This window comes from Oryctolagus cuniculus, chromosome 10, assembly GCF_051225735.1.
Source record: "Oryctolagus cuniculus isolate XC-2025 breed Fujian yellow rabbit chromosome 10, ASM5122573v1, whole genome shotgun sequence".
Classification (NCBI taxonomy): domain Eukaryota; kingdom Metazoa; phylum Chordata; class Mammalia; order Lagomorpha; family Leporidae; genus Oryctolagus; species Oryctolagus cuniculus.
The window spans coordinates 64,053,963-64,075,237 of NC_142876.1; the positions used below are offsets into that span (position 1 = coordinate 64,053,963).

General features: G+C 41.9%; 1 protein-coding gene across 10 annotated transcripts in view; it reads left to right on the top strand.

Annotated features, from left to right (window-relative positions):
• ARHGAP28 (Rho GTPase activating protein 28) overlaps window positions 1-21,275 on the top strand; it is a 209,736-nt gene that overhangs the window by 50,791 nt on the left and 137,670 nt on the right. For 2 of the 10 annotated variants that reach the window (XM_070050448.2, XM_089305316.1), the window contains exons 1-2: window positions 8,907-9,185; window positions 20,919-21,010. The exons of 4 other annotated variants lie outside the window; for them this stretch is intronic. Coding sequence is in view for 1 of the 6 variants with exons in the window: in XM_089305312.1 (XP_089161438.1) it covers window positions 10,325-10,344 (20 nt within the window). In the remaining 5 variants the exon portion in view is untranslated. Of the gene's footprint in view, window positions 1-8,807; window positions 9,186-10,252; window positions 10,345-20,918; window positions 21,011-21,275 lie in introns of those variants that run through there. 4 more of the 10 variants (XM_089305312.1, XM_051851426.3, XM_051851427.3 and 1 more) reach the window with 4 other exon arrangements.

Here is a 21,275-nt window from a genome sequence, read left to right on the forward strand (position 1 = left end):
CTTCCGTGCCCGGTCCTGCACCTGCTTACCTTTATGATTCAGGGCCGTTTTCCCATTGCCTCCCCTGTGAGTCAGTCTTGAAATAGCGGCTCAGAGGTCTGCCGGGTCTGCAGACCAGTCGTTCAGCTTTCTTGTGATTAGTGCTTGTCCAGAGTGACTTAGTCCATCCTCTCAGTGTGTCTGCCTTTTCATCGTTCAAGGGTTATTTCTTGGAATAGCATGCATTCTTAGGCTTATTCTGCTATCTGCTAAATGTTTTCTATTTGTCCATCTTTCTCCCTCCTTTAGATTTCTTGAGGTCTGGGTTTTTTTTGTTTTTTTTTTTTTTTTTTTTTTTTTTTTTTTTTTTTTAGTATTCCATTGTCTCCATTCTTATTTCATACTATATAACTTTCTGTACATTATTTAAAAAAATTCTTTAAATTATAGTTATTTGAGATGCACACACACACACACACACACACACATAAACACACGCAGAGAGAGAGAGAGAGAGAGAGAGATCTCCCATTCATTGTAGTATACTATAGAAATGATCCCTGAAAGTGTAGTCTTGTCCATTCATTGTTTCACTACCTAAATGCCCACAACAGCTGGGGCTGGGCACGGTCCAAGCCAGGAGTCTGAAGCTCAAGGGACTCACATATTTGAGCCATCACTTACTGCCTCCCAGCGGGTATGTCAGCAGGATGCTGGAATCAGGAGCAGAGCCAGGAGTCCAACCCAGGCACTCTGATGGGATGCGGGCATCCCAAGCAGCTGCTTAACCCTACCAGATTCCATTTCCATTTTTGTTCATTACTTTTAGTGGTTGCTTCAGAGTTTCTGGATTGTCATTTCATCTTATTACATTCCACCTTCAGACGATATTATATCACGTTATATATAATGTAAGAACCTTGAGGCTGGCGCTGTGGCGCAGTAGGTTAATCATCTGCTTGCGGAGCCAGCATCCCATAAGGGCACTGGTTCTAGTCCCAGCTGTTCCTCTTCTGATGCAGCTCCCTGCTGTGGCCTGGGAAAGCAGTAGAAGATGGCCCAAGCACTTAGGCCCCTGTACCCACGTGGGAAACTCGGAAGAAGTTCCTCAGCCCAGTTTCGGCCTTTGTGGCCATTTGGGGAGTGAACCAGCAAATAGAAGACATCTCTCTCTGTCTCTCCCTCTCACTGTCTGTAACTTTACCCCTCGAATAAATAAATAAATAAAATCTTTAAAAAAAAAAAAAACCTTAGGACTTCACACATTCGTTTTCTCTTTCCTTTTCTCTGTTGGCATACCTTTTACTTATTGCCTATGTCACAAATCCCATAGTACATCATTATTATTTTGGCTTTAAACAGTCAGTGCTTTTTAAAGAAATAAAAACATAATGAAATAGCTTATTTTGTACATACCTAGTTTCTCACAATTTCCCACACATTTTATTCTTTTGTACAGGTCCAAGTTTCCATCTGGTATTATTTTCTTTCTGCTTAAAAAACTTGCTCTAACATTTCTTGTAGTGTGAATCAGCTGCACACGAATTGTCTGTGTTTTTGTTTGTCTAAAAAAGTGTTTATCTAGTCTTCCTTCTTGCAGGGGAGTTGCACTGGCTGTAGAATTCTAGGTTGAGTGTTTTTCTCACTCAGTCCTTTCAAGGTAGCTTTCTGCCGCTTTTGGCTTGGGTTGTCTCAGACCAGAAGCTTGGATTCATTCTTATCGTCATTCTCCTGTGTATAATATGTCTGTTTTTCCGCCTCTGCTGTTTTCAATATTTTCTCTTTATCTTTGTTTTCCAGCAAGGGCATCCTGATCTGTTTGCCTGTGGTTTTCTTTCTGTTATCTTTCTTGGAGTTCGTTGAGTTTCTTGGATCTTTGATTTAGAGCTTTCAACACATGTGGATAATGTTCAGCCACTATTTCTTTAAATCAGTTTTCTCTCCCCAAGTCCCATCTCAAGACTCCAGCAACACAAATGAGAGGCCTTCAGAAAGTTCATGGGAAATGTGTATTATGAAGAATCTTGCATCATTTTCAAAGATTTTGTATCAAAACAAACTTACCTTTTAATTCCATTTTCCCAAAATGTTTTTGAAGTTTCCTCATTAGGGCACTGAAATTATCCTACATGTCACCTGGGCTCGGGTTGCTTTTTTCAGTTATTTTTTCCTCCATATATTTCAATTTGGTTATTTCCTATATTGTTTTATCTTTATTGGTTTCTTGTTCAGCAGTTAATTAATATGCTGATAAATCCATACAGTACATTTTTCATTTCGTTTTTTATTTCTACAAAGTTTATTATCTTCCATTTCTCTCCTTGTATCTGTCTCTTTCAACTTCTTACGTAATTGAGCATACTTATGATGGCCATTTAATGTGCTTATGTGCATATTGTTCTGTTATTTCTGAATCTGCTTCTATGTCTCATCGTCTTCTTTGCATTTGTAACATTTCTGATTGAATACCTGACTTGTTTTTTTGTTGTTGTTGGTCTGTGTCAGGTTTTGCTGCCTTTAATTTTAGAACAAAAATTTTTAATGTATTTATATCCATGTTGAGACAGACAATCTTCTAAGTGCTGATTCACTCCCTAAAGGCTTGCAACAACTAAGGCTGGGCCAGGCTAAAGCCAGGAACCCGGTCTCAATCGAGTCTGCTGTGTGGGTGGCAGAGATGACCCAAGTCCTTGAGCCATCATTGCTGCCTCCCAGGGTGCACGTCACCAGGAAGCTGGAATTAAAGTAGAGCAGGAACTTGAACCCAGGCATTTAAATATGGAATGTGGGCATCTCAAGCAACGTCTTAACCACTGTGCCAGATGCCTGCTCCTATTGCCTTTATTTTTAAGTTTCATTAGGATGGGATTGGAGTAGCCTTTACTTTAAGAGCTGACTTAGCTTGACTAAAATGAGACTCCTGGGGTGCTGACCTAAAGCCCCAAATCTCAACAAAGACTTTTCTATTCTGACTGATCACAACTCAAATGTCTCCTGGCCCTTTGGGATCTCCAGGAATTATTTAACTTATGGATCCTCATTTGTTTTTGCCCAGCTCCGTGAAGCTGACCCTGCACGTAGGCAACTTAATGTTCAGGAACAAACTCGAGGAGATCCCATATGGATTTCTTAAGCTACTTGGCTGCATAGTTCCTTCCTGTCTTGTATTTTCCTAGCTAATTCCATCTGTCTGAGCCTCCCTGGGCCCTGTTCTTGGGTTTCCTCTCAACGCTTTGCCAGCACGGACTGCTCATCTGGGCAGACAGTTTAGAGAACTATAGGAATCAGTCATTCCCCTTCTCTCAGTTCACATCTGGTGCTTCTTTGGTCTAATATCAGTAAACAACAATTTCTTACTTGTTTTTACTGGGCAGGCTTATCCAGTCCCGGTTAATCTGTCATGGCCAGAAACAATTTCAGTTGTTATAAATATCCTGGGTGTTTCCTCGTACACATGAAGGTAGCCTTTGAGACCATCTTGGTTTTGAGAAGGAAGCGGATTTTGGAGAACAAGAGAGGGGAGACTTCAAGGCTATTTACTGTGCCCATGCTGGTTACAAACTGAGATTAGGCACAAATCCATGGTTGGGTTTCCCAAAAAGGTAGAGGGCATGGCAAGTAGGGGATAGGGAGTGACAAGTGGGAGAAGAAGAGTGACTGTGACTTCCAGGTTCTCCCCCTGAATCATCTTTCAAATGTAAGGTATGTAAGTCAAGCACAATCTCTCTGCCCATTCGAACTGTTACAAGAAAGCAAGGTTTTTCCTGACTCGAAAAATTTCGTATCTCTAATTTCACTTATGGATGTGACTTTCTTTTCCTGTTTAATGTCCTTGGTACTTTAAGAATTTCTTCAATCTTTTGCATTAGTGCTATTTATCAATGGCATCAAAAGGCCAGGCATTCTATTAAGGAATTGCATTCATAAAGTCATTTCATTTTCACAATGATCCTTGTAGTAGGTACCAGTATGATCTCTATGAGGGTTTCTCAGAAAGTTGATGGAGAATGAATATTAGGAGAAAACTACTCATGCATTCCTTTTTTTTTTTTTTTTTTTTTTTTTTTGACAGGCAGAGTGGACAGTGAGAGAGAGAGACAGAGAGAAAGGTCTTCCTTTGCCGTTGGTTCACCCTCCAATGGCCAGCGCTGCAGGAGCCAGGTGCTTCTCCTGGTCTCCCATGCGGGTGCAGGGTCCAAGCACTTGGGCCATCCTCCACTGCCCTCCCGGCCCACAGCAGAGAGCTGGCCTGGAAAAGGAGCAACCGGGACAGAATATGGCGCCCCGACCGGGACTAGAACCCAGTGTGCTGGCTCCGTAGGTGGAGGATTAGCCTAGTGAGCCGCGGTGCCAGCCATGCATTCGTTTTTTGAACTAAGTGAACTCATCTTTTTATTCCATTTTCCAAGAACTTTTTGAAGTTTCCTCATATTTTTTCCATAAGGAGAGCAAGGCTTAGAGAAATTAAGAAATTTGCCCAAGCTCACACATCTTGGAAGCAGCAGGACCAGGATCTGGGGCTCTGCCTCTCTCATTTTGTGCTCTGCATTCTTCCCTTTACTACACATTGCCTCTGTGCTGGAGTGCAGTGTTTGCACGGTTGATGGTAGGAATCCTGAACTTCCTCCTCTTGTGGCTGCACAGCATCTAGCAGAGGCCTTGCCCACCACTGTTCCCCTTTGTTACAAGAAATAGTCCCGAAGTCTCAGAATTTCAGTGTCGCTCGGTTTTAGTTAGCTTGTTCTTAACATTCCGTGGTCACTAGAGACAGAAGACTTGATCCTGTTGTAAAGTGTGCATACCTGGTGATTACAGATTTGGGGGTGATTGTCACTGTGATATTTGTTCCTTTTAGACATGACTGTAGCTTGTCTTTTCTGACAAAATAGTTTTCTTTCTTTCTTTCGTTCTTTTGGAGTAGAGGTCCACTAGCTCACTTCTCAAATGTCTGCAAGGCATTCCGCCCACCCAGAACAGAAGCCAGGAGCCAAGAACTCAGTCAGAATCGTCCACTTGAGTGGTAGGAGCCCAGTGACTTAAGCCCCCACCTCTGCCTTCCAGAATCTGCATTAGCAGGAAGCCAGAGTCATGAACCAGAACTGGAAGTGAATCCAGGCACTGTGATGTGGGACACAGATGTCTTAACTCCAGGGCTAATGGCTCTTCCCAAGATTGATTTTTATGTTTTCTGTAGTAAATGTTTATTAACAAATGTTAGCAATGTTAGGCAATTAGCAACTGTTAGATAAATGTCTATTGAAATAAGATACATAGGCCCAAGTAATGATAGAAATAGCACCATAATGCCCTCTAATCAGTAACTTGAAGTTCCCTGTTTGTTTGCTAACCAAATATAGTTCAGAGGACTGTCTTGGTTAAGTCTGTCAGTAGGGAGACAATAAAGCTGTTCTTCAGGAAATAGCTTGGTGCCCATCAACATCCCCCAAGGGATGACAGAGCCTCTGGGTGCTTTAAAGACTTACATTAGATGAAGGAAAAAAAAAATTGAATACTGGATGGTGGTTTCCACAATGCCTTCACCTCTCCTTCAGGGTCAAACGTGCATGTTCTGGGAGTCATTTAAGCTCCATCTGATAAGCCTCTGTAGTTGAACTCACAAGCTCTGTGTGAACTGGTATTGCCAGGCCAGGGGCTAAATGTAAGGTGAGAAAGCCTGCCTGCTGGAGGCTGCTCAAAAAAATCTCTGAGAACTTCTGTAGAATCTTTAATTATTCAATTAGAAAATGCCACTAGCGCCAGAGTGAGAGGAGAGGAGAGGGACATGGGAGTAACATTGTTCCTGTGTCTGAAACTTTGAATTCAGAAAAACAGAAAGAGAATACTATATAGTATATATTTATATATAGATAATATATAATAGTAAAGTTGCTCTGGTAAGGCAGCCCATCTGTTTCTGACCACCATGCTGTAGTCTCCAGAATTCTTTTTCACTGACCAAAATCTTTAGAATTGTCAGGTTCAGTCCTTAGGAAACTCTCCTCTGTATTTCCATCTAAAATGACTGCATTCAGAGTGAGCAACTTTAAATCTTTATTTTCCATCATATGGCACTTGCAAAAAGATCTGTAGCGTGACGGTTCTTGTTCTGTCCAAAAATGTAGAAGCCAAGGGAGGGCAGAGAAGAAAAGAGAGATGTGGAGGTTCTTGTCCTTCAAGCAAAGGGAGAGAGCTCCTTAGAAGTAAGTGCAATTATCTCACTTTTTTTTCTTAGGATTTTTTTTCTTAGAATATTTATTTCTTCATTGGAGAGTCAGAGAAACAGAGAAAGACAGATAGCACTCCCATCCACATCAGATGTACACAACAGCTGGGACTGGGCCAAGTAAAAGCCAAGAACCAGGAATTCCAACTGGGTCTCGCAGGGAGGTGGCAGGAATCCAAGGGCTTGAGCCATCTCCTGCCGCCTGCTAGGTTATGCGTTAACAGAAAGCTGGATTGGAAGTAGAGCCAGGACTTAAACCTGCTGTGGAATGCAGGTGTCCCAACGAGTGTCTTAACTACTAGGCCAAATGCCAGTCCTTCACGTGGTCTTTTGAGACGCAGGATCTTCCCTCTGTTGTTAATTTTATAAAAAGGACACTTATTTATGAATCACTTTCCTCCTTACTCAGAGTAGATTATTGAACAGTCATCAAGGAATTGATTTGTATTCCCTACAGGCCCAAAGTGGATTCAGGCAACAATGGGAGGGCCCAGCATAAATGGACTGTTTCAGATCACTGAGTATATCCTGTCTCCCAGAATACTGTTAGGTTATACTGAACAGCATGTTGGATGATAAAGAGCATAAGGGACCACAGGCCTTTATTCTTCTTGTCTGGGTAACACTCTTAGAAAAAAAGAAAAATCAATTTGAGTCTCACTGCTGCCAAGCAGGGACTTAAAGGGTAATGGGGAAAAGGGAGCTTCCATTTTTAACAGAAACAGGTCCAAGGAAAATTTTACGTACAGTCTAAACTGGACTAAACTTTCTTCAGTGAATGAATTCATATAAAGTATTATACCTAATAGTCATGCTGCAGGGAGTTGGTACATTAACCACCTCAAGACTACGTGTGTGTTTGAACAGAACGATCCAACAGAGCAGTTGTCTTTATTGCAGCTGCTTTCAAGGACTCCAGCTTGTCTGAATATTTCATGCCATTGTATTTTACCTAGGATATTTCTGTTAGTAAAAACGTTGTATTCATTAACTAATCCAATCAGAATTTGTTCCAGGGTTGCTGTGTGAAGAGCATTGTGCTTGATTTTCTCTGAAATTATGTCTTTATCCATTTATTCATGTGACAGATATTTATTGTATGTTAATATATGCCAAGAACTGTTCCTGGCACTGGAAGTGTTATATCAGCATAACAAATGTGGCTTCTAACCCCCTCTGCAGCTATGTGCTGTTGGGGGAAGTCAGGCACTCATAAAGTAATTCTGCAAAGAAGAGAGGAGATATGCTAACCCCCTTTATCCAGCTATCCACGTGTGATCATCACTTAACAACAGCTGGGAAATAGGATACCAGATTTTAATGATAACATGATCTGATTTGATGGCCAAGTATGGGATCCTTGACACTCATCTTAGGCATTTCTCACAATAGTTTTGTAAATTACATATTATTAGTTCCATTTATTCAGACAAAAAAAGTCTTAAAAGAGAATGTGAATTTCTCAAGGTACCAAGTGTCGCTCCCCCTCTTCGTGGAGGAACGACACAAGACCCTGCCTAGGCTTCATATCCGAGTCACGGCACCATTATGTCGCCCCCCCTCTTCGTGGAGGAACAACACAGGACCCTGCGCTGTTCTTTTGTCTGCTCGGCCCTCCCCGGGTTTGCTGCTGGTTCTTCCCGGGTTGGCTACCGTCCCTTCCACCTCCGTGGAAGGGCGGTTCCCCCTGCCACATTCCCCACTTCCGCAGGGGAGCGGCACACCGCCGGCCGGCTCTCTCGGGGGCTACACAGGTGTTCCTTCAGCTAGATGTTCCCCTTAGATGTTCCTGGTGCATGCCATCTCTCTCCTCCTTTATAGTCCTCCTCCGCCAATCCTAACTCGGCTGCCCACACACCGAGTACACTGCTCTCCTCCAATCAGGAGCAGGATCAGCTCCTGGAGGTCATCACTCAAGTTGGCAAGAGGCAGCTGTGTAGAAGCTGTTTTCTCCTCTCCCAGCGCCATATTGTGGGAGAGCAGATGCATAGAATAAGTCCTAATTCCAGTAACTTAGTCCAGTCCGGGTTGCTCCCCACACCAAGGCTGGCAAAAGGCAAATTTGGAATTGAACCCTTCCCTTCCGACCATCAATTACATGTTTTTCTCTGCAGTACTGCCTAAAATATGAGTACAAGTGTACTTCAAAAGTTAATGAAAATTGAATTAAAAGATAAGTCTATTTGGGTGCCAAACAACGTTGAATCTATGACTGGTTTTCTCATAATACAAAATCTTTAATGAATTTTTTGAAGACCTCTGGCATGCATGGATTTCAGAAAAGTTTTGTACCAAAATAAACTTGTCTCTTATTTATTTTTGTAAATTTTAACATGATCACAGATCCATAAAACTTGGCAGTAAAGCATTCTTAATCATTGGTTTGCATTAATTCCATGTTCTATCCACTTTTCAAAATACCCTTGTACATTGGATAAACCATCCACAAATTCTTTTGTACATTTCAGGTTAGTAATCTTTCTGGAAATAAACTTTTACCAAATCATGACAGATATTTTGCTTCTAAGAACTTTTATTAAACCTGGTGTTTGTTTAGTGGTGAAGAGGTGGAGGGGGGAAATTGCCTTCGCACATGTGCTGCGTGAGTCTTCACAAATCTCAGTCCAGGCGAAGCTCATTACACTCTGCAGTCTTCCTAAGGAAGTGGATGGAAGTTAGAGCTGAGACACAAACAGGAAGGCTGGGAGGCAGCATTTGTCCGGCAGGCACCACCTCTTTAAATAGCTGCTGTGCAGGGGGAATTAGTTCTCCACTTAGAGAAGGAACTCCATTGCCCTTTGTTTGTAGTCCTGCAGGGCTGGAGGTCGCCAGTGGCAGTGCTGTCATTTCAGAGGTTGAAGGCAATGCTCAGTGGGTGTGGGGTGCCAGACTGCCTGCCTCTGGGCCATGAGCGGACCCTGGCACAGAGATTTGGGCTTCTCCCGTAAGAATATCAGCCCCGAGACTTCCAACCTGCTGAAAGGTAAGCTTCCAAGTGCTTCTGAATTCAATACTTGGGCTGCAGACTTCTTTCAGTAGGCTGGCTCTTTTTTGATTGCAAAGAGAAGGGAAAAGTGCCAGTAGTTGTTAGAGCTTTTTAATTGTTAAGCCATTATTACAGTTTTGTTAGTAGTTTGTAGGCATTTTAAGTGCTAGTGATTTGTAATTTTTTTCACCTTTCAAATTAGCTTTTTGTTATGGTGTGAAAAGCTCAGATATGGAAGGAAAGTAGGTAAGTCCGATTACTAATCTGAGAAGACTAGCTAAAGTGGAATCTTAATAGTTGCCCTAAAGTGAATGGCATACAAGTCCTCTGATTCCAGTTCCTGTTTTTGTGCTGGAGTCGTTCAACAATCTAAGCCAATCTTTGCAGATAATCATCTAACTTTAGAAACATTTCTTGAGGTAGACTATTACCTAAGCACACTGTTCCACTCTTTAGTGGAAATAATGCATTACTCTGGTCAGGCTACCAAACCTGTCTTGTTTTCAGTGCATGGAACAAAGGCCGCCAGCCAGAGTGGCTGCTTGTGGCCTTGGTTCTGCAGAAGAGGTGAGTGGACAGGGACTGCTCATTCTTTGCCTGCGCAGTAGAAAAGAGTTTCTTCCCTGGGATTTGTGTGACCTGCATCTGTCCATTTTTTCTGATTTTTTTTTTTTTTTTTTGGCTTCTGCCTACTCCTCCCCTGTGTAGCTTCTTCAAGATTAATTATCACCTGGGCTAGAGTGTAGGAGTCTTCTGGAAGCCAGTGACCTGATTTGTCTGATCTGTAGCAAACAGCAGCTGCACTTTGAAAAACACAAAAGTATGCTCTTCCCAGAAAGGTTTCTATAATATCTTGTAATCTCTCTGATTATGCTTGTTTTTATTGTCACTGTTACTTGAGAGCCAGAGAAAGAGAGTATGTGACAGACAGAGTTCCCATCTGCAGGCTCACTCCTCAAATGCCCAAAACAGGTTGGGGCTGGCCTGAATCTGGGAGCTGGGAATACAATCTAGGTCTCCCACAATGGGGGGCAATTACTTGAACCATCACCACGGCCTCCCAGGGTCTCCAGTAGCAGGAAGATGAAGTCAGGAGCCTGAGCTGGAGATTGAACCCATGTACTCCTCTGCACGACATGGGCATCTTAGACACAAGGTAAATACCCACTCCCTGATAAACTTCTTTTCATGTTTAACTTTTAGGCACTGTCATCCATCCAGCCACCTTGCCAGTGACTCCTTACTTCTCTCATTTCATTTTTGTTCTTGTTCCTGTCCTTAGTGTTGTGTTTGGAGGGGGAAGGAGGAGTATTAGGAGAGGTGCTCTTGTGTTTATTTGAATTTAATTTCCTTTAAATTAGATTTGGATCATGTGCTTTAGGGCATTATGGATTCTTTTTCCTTGAGTCCTATCATCTTTCTATTTGCAAAGCTGTGTTTATAGTTTCTTTATTGTATTTAAATTGTTTTACTTGTATATTTGTAATCAAGAGATAAAGTCTACTTTGATCCTATTGAGTTTCTTCTTGGATTACAGTGTGGTACAGAAGCCTTCTTCAATGAAATATGGCTTGTCTGCGTTGTGTGTGGATGTGGGTAAAAGATTATTTTTTTCCAGTTTTACCTTTGTTTCAGAAGGTGTAAGCAGAACCAAAGTCCATGATAGGGTGTGGGTTTCCGGTGTCATGCCTAGGATGTGATGTTAGCTTGGTGTGCGCAATTGCAGAAATAATAATGTCACACATGCTTTGGTGATTATTCCTAAAAAAAAGTGATTTTGTTTAAATCTCTTAAGTGATCATGAGTTTGTGATGTATCTAGATAATTTTTTCTAAGTTACTCACTGTGCAGTTTCTGTCTGATGGTCCCTGAAGTTCTAAATACAATCAAATCACTGCTCCCTTCTCCTATAGGCCCCTTGGTATATGGACCTATCCTGAGACCCTGGTTAAATGCCAAACCAAGGGATTAAATGAGTAGGGGCTGTCCTAATCAAAGGCAAGTTTAACAAGATAAGACTGATGTTTAGATTTGAAAATATAAACAAAAAGATCTTATTTTTATGGTAGGGGTAAGGGGGATCAGATAGAACCCAGAACAACACTTAGTGTCTCTAAGCAAACAAAAGCTTTCACAGGGAACAGATTCTGAAAACAATGGTCCTAACAATCCTGTTGGCCAAGGATGGGGCCAAAATTTTAGAGAAAAAAGGTACAAAATAGCCTATGGATGAACTGAAAGGAAATCAGTGCCTCTCCCTTAAGTGAAATGACAAAGTAAGGTTTAGTAGAAGGCCTCCTACCGCCTTCAGTTGAGCTGATTGCAGGAATGTGTTTTAAATGCCTGCTTAAAGCCCCAGAGGTGGTGTTTTCAATCAGTCTTGCTGACATAGACTGCAGACCCTGCCTGGACATTTTCCAAAAGTAGAGGATGAAAACAGTTCAGCTAAGATGGACAGTACTCTTATAGTAAAGGCCTTCCCTGGCGAGCCTGGAGACGGGGAGTGTGGCAGCCTTTCAGTCCTCTCTCAAGGCAGTGCAGCTTGTGATAAGACCATTCAGAGATGGAAGATTGCACCAAGAACAATCCCACCGTGCTTATCTGCCCAGAAGGAAGGAGAGAGGCAGAAAGGGGGGATTGTTTCTTAGTGATAGAGAGACCTGTGGAGTATTTCAGAGGGGGAAGAAAAAGCTATTGAGAGGAGTGTTTGGGCAGTGTCAGTGCTGATTAGATGGACATTCATTCTAGGGGACTGCAGTGAGGAGTAAATGATAGGTTTGCAAAGCTCATTTACCAAACACACTTGGGTAAGTAAGCAAACAGGCCTTGTGCTGTTAGCTATGAAAGTTCACCAGAAGCAATCCTCCGCAGGTCAGATGTGTTTGATTAAATGCACTGGAAAATTTAATTCTTTTTTTCTGTTAGGAACACCCATGGTAAAATTGGGGCCAGTGTGGAAAGGATATCTAAACCAGAATTCCCAAGAATCCAAGTGGGTGCTTTCCCCAAATCACTATTTGGAACAATAATTCCAAACAGATCCCATTGTTTGGAAAAGACAGCTGCAAGGCATAATATTTCAGTTATTTGTGCATTGAAGTGGTGTTTAACAATCCGCAAGTTCTAGATTAAATAGATGTTGCCAGAGATTTTTTTTTTTTGCCCTATTTTTCTTCCTGTTCCACAACTCCTAGAGTTCATCCCCCAAAATGCTGCCATAACTTGGAGATGCAGAGGCAGGAACCATGTCACAGTCCTGCCTGCTGATGGCGGGGGCTTCCAGGAGAGTCCCCAGTGCTGATCAGTGCCTACGGGCTTTGTACTGTGCACCTATAATAACTTTATGAATATTTCACGCAGGATGCTTTGTAGCAAACAGAGTTAAAATGGAGGCTCTCAGATGAGTTCACATTAGGAGACTCTTTTTTAATAAATCATATTTTACCCTTTCACTTCATGCTTTGTCAACCATGAATTATTCAGTAGGTATGAATCTGCTAGTATATTTTGATAAAGCATTATGGGATTTATCCTTTGATCCATCCCTGGCAACTTCTTTTTATTCTCCTGTCTAAAAAAGGATAGATTTATTTATTTATTATTTGTTTAAAAAGGCATAGTGTCAGAGAGAGAGAGGGAGAGACACTGAGAGGGAGAGAGAGAGAGATCTTCCACCTGTTTGTTCACTCCCCAAATGACCACAATAACCAGGGCTCGGCCAGGCTGAAGCCAGGAGCCAGGAACTCTATCCGGGTCTCCTACGTGGGTGGGTGGCAGGGGCCTTAGTACTTGGGCTGTCCTTGGCTGCTTTCTCAGACATATTAGCAAGGAAGTGGATAGGAACTGGAACAGCCAGGATTTGAACCAGCGTTCATACGGGATGTGCGCATCACAGGTGGCAGCTTAACCAGCCGTGCCACAATGCCAGTCCCTCCCTTTTTTAAAAAACAAAACACTCTAAACCATCATCTCTTTTTTTTAATTAGATGAATCTGTGGGCTTCCTTTATTAATAGGAACTTTGAATCTCTCAAAGCCCCCTTCAAATCTGGAGGCTGGAAGAGAGCAGAAGTCACTATTAGGTAAACTCAAAAAGTGGCGGATTGTCCAAAGTCACAGAGGTGCCTGTGGGGTTGAAAGATCCATTGATAGAAACCTGTAGGCTTTTGTGGTAGTGGTAGGAGTGGAAGCATGGCATGCTGGAGCAAGATAAGACATTTGAGATAGAAAACTTGGTACAGGAGTTTTCACATTTGCCTCAGGAAAATTCTAAGGGTGTGAATGGGGCACGTGGGGGTGGAAGGACCTCTGTACCCTCGTCCATGAGCCAACCAGGGATGTTCTGCATTTTTCCTTTTGAATTCCCAGCTTCTATACAAGTTTTTATTTGAACAAATTTTGTAATTCAACAAAGTGGAAACCATTGAACAAATATGGTTGCTGGCATACTGCTGGCTAGCCTTGAGAGTGGAGCTTCTGCTTCCTGCTTCCTTATGTTCATTAATAATCGGTGTCTGCCAACAGGTGATTGGGCTAGTGGTTAAGCCTCCCATGTCTCATCAGAGTGCTCCAGCTTCTGCTGATACAGACCCTGGAAGGCAGCAGTGAGGGCTCAAGTAACTGGGTTCCTGCTCCCCAGGTGGAAGACCTGGATTGAGTTCCCAGCTCCTGGCTTTGGCTCCAGCCCAGCTCCAGCTATTGCAGAAATTTGGATAAGAGCCATCTCTCTTTGTTTCTCTTCCTCTCAAATAAGTACATAATTGTTGTTTGAAAACAGAATCAGCTTCTGCACTACAGGGCAGAGCAGTCATTTTTAGCTCAAATCAATAATGCAATGTTCTTACAGATGGACACCATTTGTTCACTACCCCTCAGGGCCCATGCATGTTACAAATAGAGTTTCATTGATCTTCACACACACACACACAACACACACACAACCCTCCATGAGGAAGCCAAGGCACACTGAGGTTAAGTGTCTTGCCCAGGTTGTAAGTTATACAGTTGTGTGGGGGCAAGAATGAGAATCAAAGTTCGATAGTTTCAGGATCTGGGCACTTTCTCACAATTTTGAGTGAATGCTAAAACTGATATGTGTTTTTTAGTCTAGAGGCGGTAGAAAACTCTTAAGGTTGTGATAGAAGTAGTTGCACAAATTTAAACAATCCTGGGAGACTGTTTCTTCTCATTATAGTCATTATTGTCCATTTTTTATTTCATTTTCTGATTATATTCCTGAAAGAGAAAAGGGTAGTTAATCCCTTTCCTACTACAATGTAAATCTTGTGTGTGTGTGTGTGTGTGTGTGTAAGTGTGTGTCTAGAGGGTGAACTTGTTGGAAAATAAGAGAAAAGAATCAGTTTTGAGAAGGAATGCATTGCAGTGAACTATTGCACGCTCTTAAGCCCTAAGTGGATTCACTGAGCGTTTTTCCGTAATCTGCTTACAATGCTTTCTGTTTACTGAAGATCTGGCTTTTTGGCTGTTGCTTGACTGCTTTGGATTTGTAAACTGATTCTTCTGTCAAAGTCCAGCTCAAATTCCACACCCTCCCCTTCTCCTTAAAGCCCTATATCACCACTCCTCACATTGACCTCTTCTCCAAGTTCCTAGCGGCTATGGTGTCAGTATCTTTGCTGTAATATTTATACAGTTGCAGACTTGGTAAGGGCAGAATTCCTTTTCAATGCATTCTTTGGTCTCCTGATCCAGCTTGGAGGTCCCCATTGGCCACAGGTTGTTTCTCTTACCTCAGTAATATCCCCCTTCCCTCATGGCTAAGAGAGCTGGCCTTGAGTAGTAGTTGATCCCTTGATGATTTTATCCTGCTATTGGTTCTGTTTTTATTACGTGAGTACACACAGCTTGTTCTTCCCCAAGGTAATTCTTGAAATAGTTGAAGAATATGATCATGCTTCCCCCAGAGCCTTCTCAATTTCTCTAGTGCAATCAACATTTTCCCACGTGGGATGGCTGCTTGGTAGTCTCTCTTGGACTATATTGCACTGAAGTCAGTCCTGTCAGCACTCTTCCCAGAGCTGGGTTTTAGTTTTGCTGGATTTAGGACAATCATCTTCCCTTTCTGTATGATGCTTTTCTATTCCTATGCCTCTTAAGATTCATTTGCTTTGCTGGCATCCATGTTATGCTGTTGGTATGCACTGACCTTGCAGGTGGCCACAGTTCCTTGTTGTTTTTCACATGAACTCTGCTCATACCAGGAAGTGATCATCCTGCACATGCACAGCTGAAGTTTCTACAGTTTATGCTCACTCCTATGATGACTGTTATGGTAGTTTCTTTTTTCTTAAAGATTTATTTATTAGCTGGCGCCGCGGCTCAATAGGCTAATCCTCCGCCTAGCAGCACCGGCACACCGGGTTCTAGTCCCGGTCGGGGCGCCGGATTCTGTCCCGGTTGCCCCTCTCCCAGGCCAGCTCTCTGCTGTGGCCAGGGAGTGCAGTGGAGGATGGCCCAAGTCCTTGGGCCCTGCACCCCATGGGAGACCAGGAGAAGCACCTGGCTCCTGCCATTGGATCAGCGCAGCGCGCCGGCCGTGGCGGCCATTGGAGGGTGAACCAACAGCAAAGGAAGACCTTTCTCTCTGTCTCTTTCTCTCTCTTACTATCCACTCTGCCTGTCAAAAAAAAAAAAAAAAAGATTTATTTGAAAGTCAGAGTTACACAGAGAGAGAAGGAGAGAGAGAGAGAAAGAGAGAGGTCTTCCATCCGCTGGTTCACTCCCCAGTTGGCCACAAGAGCCAGGAGCCTCCTCCGGGTCTCCCACATAGGTGCAGGGGCCCCAGTACTTGGACCATATTCCCCTGTTTTTCCAGGCCATAGCAGAGAACTGGAGCAGAAATGGAGCTGCCGGGTCTTGAACCGGCACCCATATGGGATGCCGGCAGTGCAGGCAGTGGCTTTATCCACTACACCACAGCACCGCCTCCCTGGTAGTTTCAATCCACTAGTCCTTCCAATCGAGTATTTCTTGACGTGTGGATTTTGTTTCAAAATTGTCCATTGGCTTTTGTAAGGAAAATTATCAGAAAAATAAATGCCTGCAATTTTAAAATCTAGTAAATCTCCCCTAAGAATACCTCTACTCATGAGACCTCATTGAGGAGACTTAAGAGCTCTTCTCAACTTACTGATTAAAGCCCAAAAATGTCTTCTCCTGTATCTGGAGTATTTTATTTTTAATTATAGTCTACCCTTTGTATCTACAGGTTCTATACCCATAGGCTCAAGCAACCATGGGTCAAGAACACTTTTTAAGGATTGTGCTCATACTGAACACATACAGACTTTTTTTCTTGGCATTATTTCCTAAACACAGAATAACAACCATTTAAATAGCATTGTACTAGATATTATCAATAATCTACAGATGATTTCAAGTATATGGAAGAATATTTGTAGGTTGTGGTCAAATGTGATGTCATTTTATGTAAGGGACTTGAACATCTGTAGATTTTGGTATCCTTGTGTGAGGATAGGGTCCTGGAACCAATCTTCCATGGGTATCAAGAGACGACCATACGCTTTCTACTGCGTCACCAGTTATATGAGTCAAGAGTCATTCATTCTACTCCATTCTCTTATCTTCTTCTGCTGTGCAGCTTTGCCCACCCAGGGCTTCCTCTCAGAATGCTTGTCATGCTCTTACCATCATCTCTACAGTCAGATCACTCCCATCCTTATCCTAAGGTCTTTCCTGAACTTTTAGTAGGAAGTACTTTCTTGTTTCTCTGAGTTTCTCAGCAGTATTGTGTAATATGCTTAGCAATTATTTTAGCCTGTGTAATATGATTGAGAGCATAGACTGCAAATGGACAGCCTGTGTGCAAATCCTAGTTGTACCCCTTAATAGTTTAATTATGGACAAGTGCATCCTTCTCTCAAATATCAGTTCTCACAGCTGTAAAATGGAGTGGTAGTACCTACCTCACAAAGTCATTGTGGGGTTCATCCAGTTAGTTTGTGCAAAGCACTTAGAGTGGTACCTGGCACATAGCCACTACTTAATAATTGTTAGCTATATCTATAGGCACTCAATATGTGTTTGTGAATTTTAGTGAAAAAATTCAGAATAACTTATGGACCTAATTGCTTGAATCCTCAAAGCATGGCTGCAAGAAGAAACACATCCAAATTTGTAGAAATTGAATATTACATAGAATAAGATTTTTCCATGAAGCATTGTGAGATGGTCTCGAACTGGTCACCAGACTCACAGACTCTTTCATTTATTGTCAGCTGGACAGCCAAATATTAGTCCATATTTTTATAAGCACTGTGTGTATCTACAGGTATAGAGAAGTGCAGCTAGGCTGGAGAAGCATGGCCTCCATGTTATGAACTGTGATTATTAACACTGAAATTAAATCATTAGTCAAAACCTAAGTGTATCTTGTAGACCTATGATGTTGTGCTAGTTTGCATTTTGTTTTTTGCATCATAACAAAAATTATAAAACCTTTTTTCCCCTTTTATAAAGCATAATCCTTAGTTCCTTGAGAAAACATCACTGTCAAGGAGCATCAGAAATTCATGCATTTAACTTTTGACATTCATCTGGGGATTAGCAACCTGTATCCCACTAGCTGACTCTGACCTCAATATTTATTGAAGGCCTACCAAGAATCTTGTATTTGGTTAGGTAGTATAAGAAAGTCAGGAAGGACAAGGTGAGATGTCTGTACTCAGGAGCTTATTTGGAGACATAAAACATAATAATTAATAAAATAATAATAGAAGGTATTTATTATATTATCATATTATATTATTTATTATATTATCATTATACGGAAGTTCTGTACTCAGTTAATTACTAAGTCAGCAGTGTAGAAAAGTAGGCATGATAAGAACCTAAACAGGTTAGTTTTTAATTGCTACAAAACTATTTCAGTTGTCCTCCTTGACAATCAACTCAAGAAGCCCTACCGACTAATGGGCAGGAGACACAAACACATTAGCAATAAGTAATTATGGGAGTGATTATAGTTAGGAGGAGGGTGAATTTTGGACAAGATGCGTTTCAGTTGAGAACCACAGAAAGCAATTTCACATCCTTAAGAGTCAGAGCTCAGAGTGACCAGCCCAACAATTTGTGAACTTTAATATATTTGTACGAAGTGTTTCTTCTTTGAAAAATTTTCTCTATATTAAATAGCAGATATGAGTATACCTGGTGATGAGGAGGAGCCAACACATTATCATATTTAGGTCTGATGGCAACCTTATATTGTCTCATCTTTGAGACAAGGGAAAATTGGATTTCAGAGTGGTACTTAAGTTATTCTGTCAGTGAGGGGTAGATTGGGATTCAACTCACTTGCACTTACCTGCAAAGCCCACTTTCTTAATTGCTATTTTGTCCTCCTGGGCTCTGATAGAGCAGCCTCATGATTAGGTTGTTATAGCTGAATTTTAGGAAGATAAGGGCAGGGAGTCAGGACACTGTGATACAATATAAGGAGTTTTGGCTGTCCTCCCAACAATTGGAGAGGCTTTACCAACTGATTGTTAATACTAAAAGTTTTGTTTTAGAAAAACAGAACTTGCTATGGTACATGCAAGACATCAAAGTGGGAGGAGACAAGAGATTAGGAGGTCAGTCGGGAAATACAGTAGCCTGGATATATCAAAAACGTGGACACTGGACATGTAAAAGAATAGAGAATGATGGATTTGAGAGAAGTGTTGGAGGGAGACTCCCTGGGTTCATACCTTTATCCCCTGTGGAGCACACAGAAGAAGAAAGAGTGAAAATGGCAGGGTGTGTAATGATGCCATTCCCGAGGCTGGGGAAATGAAGTGATTACAGTTAGGCGGAGGGTGAAGTGTGGACAAGATGAATTTCCAGTTGACAAACACACAGAAAGCAGTTTCGTACCCCTGAGAGCCAGAGCTCGAGAGTGATCAGGCCAGCAATTTGCAAATCCTCGGGGAATGGATAAGATCATTGCTGGGCAGCTGAAATTAAAGAGAGATTGAAGAGGAAGAAGGAAAGAATCTAAGAAAGCCACCAGCTTTGAAGGAACGACCAACCCTTCTTAGCTCAGTTCTAGTCTGGTGGCTACGCAGGGACTCTGGTAAGACGTACGTGTTTCCCAAGCCTTCATCAGTGTGATTTCTAGCCATCCTTTGCGGTGGTTCCTGTAGACCGTGGCTAAGCTGGTAGCTCTTGATTTCTACTGGTTTCATTCTGAGATTGACCGCAAACTCAGGAAAGGTTTGAGTTTAAGAATTGACTAAGGATTGGTACAGTATAAATTCATAAACCACTTGCTTGGTTAGATGTTTCGGCTTTTCTTTAGAATTAGGATTTTTTTTCCCATGAAGTTGCCATGTTAGATTTCTAGCTTTAAAATAAGTTGTTTCAGTGATGGAATTCACATGAACTGACTGGCAACTCCTTTATGGGCTACAAAATTCTTGTGCAAAGTCTTGGTATCTTTATTGGCAGCTTCCTATATCCTAAAAAAAATGTGTGACCTCCTTGATTCTATTGCAGTGCCCTCATTCAGTAATGAGCGGAAGAAATTGATTATATGGGATGCTTCAAAGAGTACATGGAAAAAAGAATTAAAAGATGTTTATTTTGTTGCAGAAAATTTTAAAAACCCACGCATAGTTTTTTTTCACAGTATGTGTTTTTCATGAACTTTTGAGAGATCCTTCTTATGCATGGATTTCAAACATTTTTTTGTGCCAAAATAAACCTATCTTAATTGTATTTTTTCCACTGAGTTTTTGTGTACTCTTGTATTATTTGCTCCAGGCAGCTTTTTAGCAATGGCTACTGCGTGAGAAGCAACAATTTTGCAAGTAGCCTATTGGAAAATACTACTCAAGGCACAGAGCAGAGTTTTTTTTGTTTTGTTTTGTTTTGTTTTTTTAAGATTTACTTTTATTTTATTTAAAAAGCAGTTACAGAGGTTGAGGGTGAGGGATAGCAGAGCAGGAGACATCTCCAGTCCTCTTGTTCATTCCCCAAATGGCAGCAATAGCCAGCGCTAGGCCAGGCCGAAGCCAGGAGCTTAAAACTCCACCCAAGTCTCCCACGTGGGTAGCAGGGGCCCAGATACTTGGGCCATCCTCTGCTGCTTTCTCAGGTACATTACCAGGGATCTGGGTCAGAAGTGGACAGCCTGGACTCCGACCGGTGCTCATGTGGGATCCCAGTGTTGCAGGCAGTGGCTTAGCCTGCTCTGCTACAGTGCTGGCTTCCAGAACGGAGTTCTGACTCTGAGGTCGCACTGCCTGAGTTTGAATCCAAGCTCTTCCTCCTGCCTAGCCATATGACTTCAGACCAGTGACAAACTGTGTTTCCTTACCTCTGAAATAAATTATAACAATTCTATGTTCAGTATTATTATTATTATAGTTAGAATAGAGCCTGTATTTGTAGGATTTCTCATGGAATTATTGAAGATATTCGACAAGTATTTTAGCCAGTGTTGGGCAGTAGAGAGTGTTAGGTATAATTATTGAGCATTAATACACCTTGACCGGAGTCAATTCCTTTTATTCTGTCTGAAATACCTTTGTGGGTCTCTGGAGATGTTTTTAACCTAAATTCTCTGAATATAATATAGCTCCTAGCTGGATGGTACTGTGCATAACAGGTTCTCTGAGATCAGAGGGTATTGAACTCCTGCAGCAGTTCATTCGAATGGATTGGAAAGACTCTACTTTTTCAGGGTATTCCTCCCTTCCTCTTACAGAATCACCACTTGACATCTGTCAGCAGAGCGCTGGCCTGACTCTGCCACTTAAGCAAGGGTCAGAACATCTGAAGTGATCTGCAGATATTCTGGTATGTTCTTTTCCTTTGTTCTCCAGACCAGGTCACAAAGACGGCTTGCCTGAGTGTTGTAGAAGCGATTCCTTTAATGTCCATGACATGGAATCAAACAGACATAAGAGCCTGGCCTTTTGTAGGCCACCATAAATATTAAATTGAGTTTGGGTTCAGGTATTCATGTAAGGTACACAGTATAACCTCAAATAAAAGCACTCTTAAACACTAGGCATTTTTGTCTAGCCGTTAAGATATTAGAGTCCCTGAGTTCAATTCCTGC